This window comes from Danio rerio, chromosome 6 (genome assembly GCF_049306965.1).
Source record: "Danio rerio strain Tuebingen ecotype United States chromosome 6, GRCz12tu, whole genome shotgun sequence".
Classification (NCBI taxonomy): domain Eukaryota; kingdom Metazoa; phylum Chordata; class Actinopteri; order Cypriniformes; family Danionidae; genus Danio; species Danio rerio.
In genome coordinates this window covers 39,719,230-39,732,452 of record NC_133181.1, presented here as the reverse complement: position 1 = coordinate 39,732,452, position 13,223 = coordinate 39,719,230, and the positions used below count along the sequence as shown (strand labels likewise).

Sequence of the window (13,223 nt, the reverse complement as noted above, 5' to 3'; positions counted from 1 at the left end):
TATAGCATTATCTGTTAAGACCCGACTCATGGGTGAGAATTAATGTCATGATGTCTTACCTCCCTGACACTTCATCCCTCCTTTCTGCTTTATAGCCATACTTAGTGAAAGTAACATTATCATCATGTTACATACACTTTAGTTTCAAGAGTTCACACTTAATGCTCGACTATGATAGCAGGTTTGGCATGCTGTCACAGGAGAGATCCCTGAGCTCGTAGATGAGCCCAAGGTTCTCGCCTGGTCAATGAGCATTAGGAGGGATATAAGATCAGGTATTTCTCTAGAGACCCCCAGTTCATTTTGTACTGATACTTTGGCTAATATGGTGGTTCTGGTTGATTCAGTATATATGTGTTAAGTGCTTGTGACTGTTATTAAAATTCGCTTATGTAGATGTTTTTAGACTGTGGGAGGAAATCGGAAGACCTGGGGAAAACTCACATGAACACGGAGAGAACATGCAAACTGTGCAGAGAGTACTGACTGGCTCAATTAGAACTTGAACCTTTGGCCCTCATACTGCGAGGCAGCAGTGCCAGCCACTGAGCCGCCCGATCATAGAATTAAGGAGGATAGAGTTTTTGTTCCAAAAACAAAGATAGGGAATGAAGTTTAGGCAGGATATTTGTAGTAATTTTGGAACGATCTGATAATGATTAGCGATAAGGATCAGCTGTAGTCGATCATATCACATGCTCCTCTCGAAATTAGTTTGTGAAACTGCAATTAGTCCATTTGTAAGACTCGCTGCGTGTCGACACCTCTGCACAAAATGCGCACAGGAGTGCGTTTTTCTGGTTGAATGGTTTTCTGCGCGCATGCGTCAGTTTGCTTTTACCAGCATTGTTCCGGTTGCACATAGAGAAAAATAAACTTGTGCCTGCATAAGATGCCAAATGTGAATGTCTTTATTTTGGGATTGCCACTCTAAACTAATACACTTGCATAAACTAAATCGTATCTTAATGCTTTTATTATTGGGGACATTTATTTTTTTTCTTTGCACTGTCTCCTTGTGCAAAGTGGTTTGGTATAATTACCTTCAGAACTGTCTTTCAAGAGTTCACACTTAGCTGATGATTGATAATGAAGCTTGTTTGTCATGCTGCCTTGGGAGAGAGCCCTGAGCTTATAAGATCCTTAAGCCCTGGGCTCCCTCCCATTTGCAGGGCGAGAGGGAAGTTTGATCTCAGGTAGATCTCGATAAACTCCCAGACTTGCTAATGGCTAATGACAGATTACAGAGATAGCTACAGTATAATGCTTACCAAGAGCTTGTCTAAAGTGCTACTTTGGTATGTTCAAATTACTTGCAGTATATCGCGTGTTTTTAGACTGTGGGAAGGACCCAGTGACATTCTTGCTGTGAGTCAACAGTGTTAACCACTGGGCTGCCGTGTCACCTAATCTAGAAAAAGGAGGGAGGAGCATGGGTGGAAGGGGGGCTTCAAGCTATAGATACTGAGGAAAGAAACTCAGGTTTATTATAGTAAGTTAGGAATCGTCTGATTGGTGAAACATATGTTAGCTAATGCAGGACCGGCTGTGGACAATCACAAGCACGTGCTTCTCTCGAAATTGGTTTATAATTAAACTTCACTAAGCGTCTCACACCTCCAAAAGCCGCTGTGTGTCTATTGCATTTCATATTCCATTTTACATAGTTAATGCATAAAAAACATCGAACAACACATTTATTACAGAAGTTGTTCATGTTAGTTAACATTAATGAAAATACAGTTGTTCATTGTTAATCATGTTATATTTTAGTGTATTAAGATGTATTAACATTTAGTGTATTGAAATTTAGTGTATTAATGTTCCCAAACTTTTCAGCCCGTGACCCGTAAAACAACAATCACAGTGACTCGTGACCCCAAACATCCTCTAAGGTGGTTAGACATATGCAAACCTAGCACAGAACAGTGCACACACATCAATAGGCCCATATCTATTCTTGGTTTAATTTTGGAGAATGCCACTCAGAGACCATCCTCCATAATCAGTCGTGGCCTTTCTTTTAATGTATGCGAGTGTCGTAAAGGTGTCAGAAAGTTTAACCTGGTGCCATGAAATCAATCTGCTACAACTGACGCTATCAATGTGTCTTTAATATAACGTAATCACCCCAGGGGGCGCAATGCAATGGAAAAACAAAAAAGGAAAGGCTGATGGCTCTTTATTTGCGTGTCGTTTTTTTAATGTAACTATTACTTCTTTTATTCTGTAGGTTATGGATAAAATATGGTAATTCTAAGGGTTTAATAAAATAAATTCAATTTTTGAAAATCACTTAGCAACTCCCCTCCATTGTCCTCCAACCCTTACTAACAAGCATTAGGATTTTAATAATGTAACTATGTTGAACTGTGATTAATAAATGGTGTACTAGTAGTGTTTTTAATTAGTTCATGTTAGTAAATACATTCATACAATCAATGAAACCTTATTGTAAAGTGTGACTGTATAATTTGCATATTTGGATGGATACAAAGCTAATGAAAGACTTTTGAAATACTTTTAAAACACTTAATGAAAATACATATATATTATTTTGGATTAGCGTTGATTATTTGGCCAAAAACGAAAATTTCTTCACCATTTATTTACACTTGAGTGGTTATAAACTTGTGTAATTCCTTTCTTCTGTTGAAAACTACAAGATATTCTGAAGAATGTTGGAAAAGGCAGCCATTGACATCCATACTATTGACAAAAACATACTATGCGAGTCAGCGGACGCTTTTCTCCACTATTCTTTAGTATATCTGTACTGTGTTCTATACTATACTATACTATACTATACTATACTATACTATACTATACTATGTTGTGTTCAACAGAAGACTCAAACAGATTTGAAAGAAATGTGTTGTGATCGCCAGCAGTGTTTTTGTGCTGGAGATTACTTCCTACATTCCTGTCGAACTACAAATCCCAGAAGTCATTGCACCAATCACTCCTGCCACAGCTCATCACCTCCGACAGTCATCTGGAGACACACACAGCTGAAACTCATCGTTACTGCTTACCCGAACTCTATATACAGTACACCTTTGTTTCACACACATTTTAAGTATTGTCTAGCTGTTACATTCAATTCAAACCGGTTTTCCTTGTTTCCTGTGTTTTTTTGACCTTGGATTGTTTTGTGTTTTGATTCTCTGCCGACTGCCCTGAACTTCTGCCTCTGGATTTTGCTCTTGGACTCTCTACTACACTGTAGATGCTGCTTTTCAAGCCCTGCCTGCCTGACCATTCTAAATAAAGCTGCATTTGGAGCTACCTCTGTCTGCTTGTCCTGCACAACATACAGATTGAGGAAACAATGGCAGAAATTCCATTTTTGGGTTAACTCTCCCTTTGAAAAATGTATATACAGAAATCGCACATTCATGTTAGAGAGCACATGTAGACATTATGATGAGTAGATGAGAATGTGCTGTTGATTATTACTATTACATGAAGAGTCAAACCAGAGGCACCTTAAAAATATTTATATACAGTAGATCGATAGTTTTTGTGCAACTTATTTTTTGTGGTACTTTATATCATACCACTTATTTATTCATCTATATTGATTTATTATTGCACCTCTAACTCACAGTTTTAACTGTTGGATTATAACAATACTAGTTACAGTATAAAATCTATAATGCACTTAAAATCAACATCAGTATTTTTGCCGTATTGCAATTTAGGCAGTATTGTTACTACATTTTTAAACACACCTTCACTTTCAAACAACACTTCAATCAAATTAAAGGGATTCAACTCATAATTAAGCCTTATTATAATAAAATATGCAACATATGCAAAATTAACAGCTTAAAAAGGCATGAAAACACCTTATCAGCATTCTGATCAAGTGTGCGTGTGCTCTGACGTACAGTATAGATGGCATGTGTTGTTCTTCATGAATGAACTCATATTTTTAATCACTAAACTCACTAAATTTGTTGAAGATTCCTTAGAGACAATACAGTGAAGCAGCAGCTTAGTGGCACACTTTTATACAACTAAAATTCATGTAAAACACAAGCAGACTGAAAAAACTGGCATGTTTTTCCTTATAGAGTCACAGAAGTGTGTAAAGTTTGCCCTAACCATCATTATTTTGTCTTCTCTAGTTTTCCTTTACCTTGACATAAACAGCAATGAATAAAAAAATCTGTTGTTCTTTTTTCTATTCTATTTATTCTGGCCAAAAATAATACTGATTATCTTTAATAATACTGATTGTTTATTAATTACATATTAATAGTATAACGCCTTTCAAAACGACTAAAACCTACAGCACATTGAGATCAACCCACTTTATTTTAATCAATTGTTTGAAATAAAACATCACCTTTATACAGCCTTTGCAATTCTTCTGTATGTATATATTTTTATTTCTCACATACTATAGCTGCTGCTCATCAACACACTACAGATTTAAGGACATCAGTTGCTGCTTTATTTTGAAAGCAGTTTTAATATAATAATTGCATATTTTATGTTTCATGTAAATCACTTTGAATAATTGTATGTTGTACAATATATCTATGTCGTATGTATGTTGTACTTAGTGTGGTTTCCATAATTTGAATCCGACAGCTTAAGTAATGCTGTATATGATTGTATGCATGCAGCATATAATGTTGTGATATTAATACATGCTATAACCAGTTTCATGCATACTAATCATGTGATGTTGTTATGTAACTAATCCCAAAAGAATAAAATTGTGAAACCAAGACGTAAATTGAGCAAAGTATTATTACTGCAGCGATGAATATGTTTCTGGCTGGTTATATGTTTGGAAAGAAATCTTTTAGCTCTAACTGATGCAGAGTGTAGCTTTTTATTACACAATATTTTAATATACTTGTATATAATATTATGCAAGCATGTTGTAAGATGTATCTTTTGATCATCTTCTACGATGGCAATGCCAAGATTCTAAATGATAAAAGAAAAAGTACAAGTAGATCATAATGTACTGTCTTGTGTAAAAAAAAAGAGTTTTTTATTTTTAAGAGAATTTATTTTTAAATTTTTTATAGTTTAATGTGAAAAATGGACATACGATTAGAGTGCAATTAATGAATATATATATATATATATATATATATATATATATATATATATATATATATATATATACATACATACATACGTACGTACGTATATATATATATATATATATAAATATATATATATATATATATATATATATATATATATATATATATATATATATATATATATATATATATATATATATATATATATATATATATATAAATATTATTATTATTAGATCAGAATTATTAGACCCCCTTTGATTTATTTTTCTTTTTTAAATATTTGCCAAATGATGTTTAACAGAGCAAGGACATCTTCACAGTATGTCTGATAATATTTTTTTCTTCTAGAGAAAGTCTTATTTGTTTTATTTTGGCTAGGATAAAAGCAGTTTTTAATTTACATTTTAAGGTCTAAATTATTAGCCCCTTTAAGCAAATTTTTTTGATAGTCTACAGAACAAACCATCGATATACAATAAATTGCCCAATTACCCTATTCTGCCTAATTAACCTAATAAGTCTTTAAATGTCACTTTAATCTGTATAGAAGTGCCTTGAAAAATCTCTAGTAAAATATTATTTACTGTCATCATGGCAAAGATAAAATAAACCAGTTATTAGAAATGAGTAATTAAAACCATTATGTTCAGAAATGTGTTGAAAAATCTTCTCCCCATTAAACAGAAACTGGGGAAAAATAAATAAGGGGGAAAACAAATCAAATTAGTTTACAAATGAATTTATGTGTAATAAAATGAAATGTAACAGGGAAAAAGTATTGAACACATGAATAAAGGGAGGTGTAGAAAGGCAGTGAAAGCCCAGACAGCAGCTGAAAGAAGTTATTTAGCAACCCTCTGCCCATCGATATACATTGCCAGGATGATAATGATGAAACCAAGGTGGAAAAATACGCCTTAAAAAGATCTTTTTTTATGTAGAATGAAGACACATTAATTGCTCAGATGTGAGTCTTTCAGACTTCAAACAGAGTGTAAAAATCTTCATCTGGGTGTCGTCTATCAAATCAGATCTCTAATGTGTATTTTCTATTGGATTCAAGTCAGATGATTGGCTGGGCCATTCTACAGCTTGATTTTCCTTCTCTGGAAGCATTTAAGAGTTTTCTTGACTGTGTATATTGGATCATTGTCTTGCTGAATTGTCCGCCCTGGTTATCATCCTGCTAATGGAGATGTTGGACTGAAGCAGCTGATGTTAATTTACAATAAATAAGGGCAGAGAGTTGCTGAAGAACTACAGAGAGATTTCAGACGTTGTCTGGGCTTTCTACACCTCCTTGTCTTCAGGTGTTCAATACTTTTTTCCTGTGTAATTTTATTTGATTTCACATAACTTCATTTGTAATCTAAAGAAATTTGTTTTCTTTTCATTTATGTATTTCTTTGGTTATTATTAACATCTGGTGAAAATCTCAAGTCAACAACACCTTTAGAACACTTATTTCCCCCACTGCTACCTATGTTAAAGATATGCATATGTTCTCCATAAAGATTTCAATAAGTAGATAAGCTAAGTAGTTACTTGATGTACACATTGTTTTCACTTGCCAGTACATTTAAGAAAAAAAAAAAAAAAAATAAATAAATAAAAAATAACAATTAGCCTCACATATTAATTGTTTTCATTTTATTCCAGATCAACATTGTCCACTTGTGTGGGAAGTATTATTTTAGCATAAGAGTCTGTAGATTTATCAACTGAAAATGAGTTTAGACGTATTCATGTTTATTTCATACGCTGTGAAACAGACCAGCTTGTGTTCTTGGTTAATTATATTATATGCAGAACGTTATTTCAGGTACAGTATTTAAAAAACAAACAAACAAACAAACAAACATATCATGTAAAGCACATTTCACAGTTCCATCACCAACTTCCAACTTTATTAGTATCAAACCACTGCTACAAAATTACATCAAACATGATGAAAATGAACTTGCATACGTGCTATACACAATGTAAGCTTTAAAGTAATTAAAGTATATGATTCTTTTTTTTTTCTTGACAAATATCAATATATATCAATGCCACTTAAAGCCATATATGTCATTCCAGTGATCTAGAGCCTAAAATATACAACTATATCCCTGGTGGCTAAAGTATCTCCATACACATGTAAGTAAAGATGACCATTTCAAATTTCTCATCACAGAAATTTCAGCTTCAAGAGTTTAGGAAATAAAAGTACAGCCAACCCGAGATGGTTACAATGTCCATTGTATACTTTGTCACCAAATTGAACGAAACCAAATGAAAAAGTACCAAAAGAATCAAACAAACATGTATATACAAAAAAAAAAAGAAGTAACCAAAGCTCACCAAATGTTTCCCAAAAAAAAAGCATTAGTAAAATTTGAATCAATCTGGCGGGTGTCCTCTGTGCTCAATTACTCAGTAGCAGACGGGTGGTTTCACTGGTGGACTTATTCCACTTCACAAAATAACTGCTCAAGATATGAACGGTGCCAACACAAAAATAGTCCATGCCATTCAAAACAGCTAGCAACAAATTACCAGGCCAACCGACATCTAATGAGACATAACAGTGAATAAGAGAGCGTGTTCATAAAACCCTGGACTTGAGTTTGAAATTTGATCCCTTGCTTTTTTCTTTTTTATTTACGTAAACGCCGAGACACAGAGCTCAGCAAAAGACGGCTCTGTTAAAAACCTTAGCATTATCAAAACCACTGCATCAGTGCTTGGCTAACTTATTTTCCAGCTCAGTGAAAATAATGAGCGAGGGAGGCTGACAAACACTTGATGGCGAGGAAAACAAAACAACGGCAGCGACTTTATTATCCCGACCGCGAGTGCTTCTACAGGCTAAGTACAGTCATGGCGTCCGGTTCGTTTGTCATCACTTTCGTATCATTCGAAGGTTTAACACAACAGCGAAACGGGCTTTCGGGAAGGATTATAGGTTTTTGTTCTTTACGGTGCTCCGTGGAGTCAATTAGAATACTGCAAAACTGCAATTACTGGCAAGCGTTTTGAAAAGGACAGAGGTTTATGTAGATTACTGTCAGGCTGCTGGGAGAGTGAGCGCTCGCAGCTGGTTAATGCAGCAGCCTCCAGCTCTCCGCAAAAAAAAAAATCCTCCAGAAACTGACAAAGGCACAGGAAGAATTTTATTAACTGCCAGGTCAGAAGAATCGCCTCCCCTGACCGCACACACAGCACTCTCAAACCGACTTTCAAAAGAGTCCAGCCAAGACAGAGATGGAGCTGACAGGTTTTTAATCATTGAAATACCGCCTACCACCCTCATTCTGTCTCGCCAGCAGCCCAGCTCCAGATAGGAGATGAAGTATCTTAAATGTTTTGGGCTGTATTTGTGCGCTGATACATCTACTTTTTGGGGAGGATTCATTTTGGAAGGAAAGAAAAAAGTCAAATCAAAAAACTGGCGAGTGATCCAGGAAGATGTTGAAACTCCAGGGGTCTCCTTGGGTTAAAACTCACCAAGTTGCCTGCAGCAATTTGAACCCATTCGTAAAAAACTAAAAATAAAATTGAGTTTTCATGACTAGCAGCACCATGCACTGTATATCTGTCACAATTCTTCGAATTAGCGCTTGCATGATGTGAGCCATTGAATAGTCATTGAATATTAATGCATGTCCAGGAATGTGATTATCAAGTCATTAGACGTTCAGAGGGAAAAATCTGCAGCACATTTGCCTGTTATTTACAGACTGTTTCTTGAAAGGCTGTAACTTTCAGGAGAATTATGCATGCATGAATGCGTCTTGTCTGCTGTTCTTATCTTGATATCCACTTACGGGGCTTTAATGATGCTTTAATGAGCTCTTTGTTGATGATTTATTCACAATATTTATTAAAGAGCATGTGCTACCTTTATATCTTTACAGAACTCAAAACTGTCAGACGTTTAAAAAAAATGCCCTTTTTATTAGCTGTTCGTTTCGACTTAAATAATTAAATATGAGCCAGAAATACTGCGCGACAATGAAAGCTGTACCGTATGGTAGATATGAATGGCAAACGCGAGGCTTAGACATGAAATGGCAACAGATCATATCAATTAATACTTTTAAAGGCACATTTTATACAGTACTTGCTTCTAGGGTGGACTCGAAATGTTATTTCATGTTGAAATGAATTGCGGTGTATTTACTGTTCAAAGCTACTGCTGTTAATCTGCGATTATGTAAGTTCGTGGTGATGATAAGCAAGTGCAGTGTTACTTTTTTACATGACAAGAGCCAGGCCTCGGTTTTAACACAGCAATGAATATTTAAACATCCTCCGGTTTGATCTTTGAGGCTTTCAGATTCGTAATAAGCGAAAGGACGTTTATGTCATACCTTACAATATCTGTTAAAAATGTCCACTGATGACTTCTCGTGTCATTTAAAATGTATTTGTGCAAACAAATAATACGCAGAAAAGAACGTAAACTCGTCAAGCGTTAACCAAACAAAGTCCGTTATGGGAAAGGACCCAATATTGCACACCGAGCAGAAACAATTCTGTGATGATTTTCACATGAGAAGAGCATTTCATCACTGCTCAAACAGGCAGGCCTAGTGATCATCAGTAGAGTGGAACACATCTCATTAAGTCAAAGCAGCCTCGAAACGGGTTTTGTTCTCAAATTATCGATTTATGGTAAGTGGCCACCTTAACATACATATTAATTTGACATGCAGCACATTTATAATTTCTGCACATCGTAGTATACAACAAGTGTGTGGGAACTAGGGTAGAGGTTAAACTAAACCTAGACACTGGCTCTACCGATAAGATAAAATGAGTTCTACTCTCTTCGAATATACACACACGTGACTCGTTTTCTATTATACCGTATGACTGGTTCACACCCTCTGAGATAAAAGTAGATTATTTGATTACAAATGCTTTGTTTTTTTTCTTTTTTTTTCTCCAACTTCTACTCGTTTGACAAGAATCAACAACAGTTGTGGCATCTAAAATGAAAGACAACATTGTAAACTATGCCATACTGCATACGTATTTTCAAATAATATTCATTCACATGTTTGGATCCACACTTGAAAGTTTCGTATTGTCCCAACAAGGGAAGTGCATAATCTTTTTTTTTTTTTCTGCTTCCCTGTTCGAAACTATTTCACACTGACAGAAGCAAAGCAGGTAATATGTTAATACATTATAAAATCCAGTTCAAATGATCACAACCATACAGCATAATCTATAAAATGAAGGAAAACAAATGATATGGAGGATCGTCAGATAAGTACCATTAGACACTGTCCATAATTTCGTCATTTGAAATGAAATATGAGCCAGTTCTGGCTGTCTTCCCTCAACTTTGGACTTTGGATTTGCCTGTTACATTATTATTATTCACGCTGCCAACTGCATAATGCCTTTATGTGCTATTATTATTTCATATCTTCTTCAATATAACATCAAACGCAACACTAAATATTTCCCTATTCTTTTGTATTCCACAATATAGCTCTCGTTTTAAAGACCTCCAGGGCAAAAGGAACGGCTTTGTGACTCCGCTTTGTTGTTTTATAACCTTTTACCCACTGCATCAGTCACAAATAACGTTACAGAATGTCAGTTTGCCTCATAGTTTTACATATCCAGAGTACAACCTAGGATTGTACAAGCAATTAAATCAGCCTAGAAAGGCGTACCATCTTCCTCTGCATAATTGGAGTCTATAGCCTAGAGTTTCAAATCATTGAGGTATGGCTGTAGATTTGGTCCAAAAAAAATGAATAATCATTTCTTTTTTTTTTACTGTAGCGTATTAAACTAAAGCTGCTCTTCAATTGTTCGCTTCACCTTTGACTGTATTACGTCTGATATCAATTTCAATATCTCTCCCTTTGTGAAATCTTAAACAGTGTATCCTGGTTCAATGGATTTTAATGAGCACAGTCTAAAAAGCATGTTATTCAAACCCCTTTCGCGCTTTATAAGTACGTGAATGATGTACCAGGATGGAGAGCAAGGTGGCACACTAGGGCGGTCTCTTCTTTTCCACTAACAAAGACACTAATGTCACACACCCTCGCTTTCCCAAAGTGTGATTTCAGCTAATTTGAGAGCGTTCGAAAGGGGGACAATGTGTGCTGATTCACACACACAAAAAAAAAAGGAAATAAGAGAAGAACGGAAAACAAAACCCCTATAACCGCATGTATTTACATGATGACATATACCACAGAAGAAAATTACCATCCCAACATAAGCAATGCTGATTAAAATCCCTCGCCGCTTTCCAAACACACTGTACCAGATTGGATCCAGCCATCAGCAATGTCAAAGGATCTGTAAATGCTCAAAAGGGTTCTTTACAGTCATTGTGTATGGCCGTCCCCAGGGCTAGTAAACGGTGACGAGAGAAGAGAGAGCCAGGATCAGGTACCAGCAGGCCAGCAGGACTTCAGCGCCTCCTGTACTTCCATACATAGCGGGGTTGGATGCTGTAAACAACAGAGCAGAGACACATGCTGATTAGCAGATTCGCTCTCTCTCCTGGCAGACAGTCATAGTCTCAGTCAAGCAGTACCTCCTCGCCTTTCGTGCAAGCGGAGCTCACGCTGCCTCCCTTCACACTCTCAAATCAAGACTCGGATGCCTGAAGGAGTCCTTCAATATGATGCCTTGTTTTAAAAACAAGCTGGGTAGTTTCAAATAAGAGGGTACATCTGTTTGTCTCAAAGACGTTATGATTATACAGCTTTCTCTGCCGTGTCTTTACCTCCTGGTGCATGGAACTCCTCAGGTCTGTTTTATCTATCATGACAATAAGTGTTTTGTATTGAGCAATGTACACAGAAACTCAATGCTTCTACAGTAGTTTGTTTGGGGTGGTTGAAGAAGCTGCTATGCAGTATGATATTTAATAAAACTACTTAATTAGTTATTGTTCATGATAATGACATATCACAATATACAGAAGTTATTTAAAGGTTTTTAGGTTATCTTTGTTGTTAAAAATAAGAAACAAATGGCAAATGCAGTAAAAGAAAAAGAATTATTTGTAATAGTCAAATAAATATTTAGGTAGCACTTTACAATGAGTCTGTATTAGTTAATGTTTATTGAAGTCCACCGGAAGCTGCAACCATTTTTTTTCATATTGTGACACAGTGCCTATAGAAAAACAAAATATTTAAAGAGAAAACAGTGGGCGTGGCTTGATTCTTTCAACTGTGAGCTGACTGGGTGTAGTAAAGTAGGCATTTCCTTTGTAAAGATTGGGAAAAGGGTTTGGGGAGAGTATTTACAACCTAACAGATTAGTCTTCCTCCTCACTATTTCTGTTTGTTGTCAATAGGAGAGGTGTGGTTAGGTATGTTAGCCACCCCCAATACCCCAAAATCACGTAATCTGAAGCTGCGGCCTAAATTACATACTTTCATACTATATAGCACGCTAAAAACAGTGGGTGTGGCTTGTTTTTTTTACTGTGAGCTGATTGGATGTAGTAAAGTAGGCATTTCATTCAGAAAGATTAGGAAACAGGTTTGGGGAGAGTATTTACAACCTAACAAACACCTCCTCCTCTTCACTATTTCTGTTTGTTGTCAAAACTGACAGCATGACAGCAAAAACTGACATCATAAATTGCATATTTCCAAACTATATAACACAGTAAAAACAGTGGGTGTGGCTTGTTTTCTCTACAGCCAGCTGATTGGATGTAGTCAAGTATGCATTTCATTCAGAAAGGAAATGAGTTTGGGGAGAGTATTTACAACCTATAAAACACCTACTCCTTCTCACTATTTCTGTTTGTTGTCAAATGACATTAGGAGGGGTGTGGCTAAATATGTTAGCCACGCCTAATACATCAAAATCACATAATCTGAAACTGTCACATACTATATAGTACGCTAAAAACAGTATGCAAGCCGAGTAGTATGTCTGTATTCATAGAATTAAAAAAAACAGTATGTGAGAAGTACCTGGATGATCTATTACTGCCGGTGAGATTCTGAAGTGTGCATCTGATGGACGCTACGATATTCTATGATGCACCGTGAGAATTCATGAATGGAAGTGAAGGGAAGCAACTGATGTTGGTAGGTCGGGTTAAGATGACAAAATGGCGGATGAAGCAAGTACAAGTTCGATTCATACTGCTCACATTCATAT

The 13,223-nt window shown here is 35.8% G+C and overlaps 1 protein-coding gene across 11 annotated transcripts in view; it reads right to left on the bottom strand.

Annotated features, from left to right (window-relative positions):
* The window catches only part of negr1 (neuronal growth regulator 1), a 349,508-nt gene that overhangs the window by 117,866 nt on the left and 218,419 nt on the right, over positions 1-13,223 (bottom strand). The window contains exon 8 of one of the 11 annotated variants that reach the window (XM_009302511.4): positions 6,953-11,545. The exons of 9 other annotated variants lie outside the window; for them this stretch is intronic. In XM_009302511.4, coding sequence (XP_009300786.1) covers positions 11,445-11,545 — 101 coding nt within the window. In that variant the 3' untranslated portion in view covers positions 6,953-11,444. 11 annotated transcript variants of the gene reach the window in all.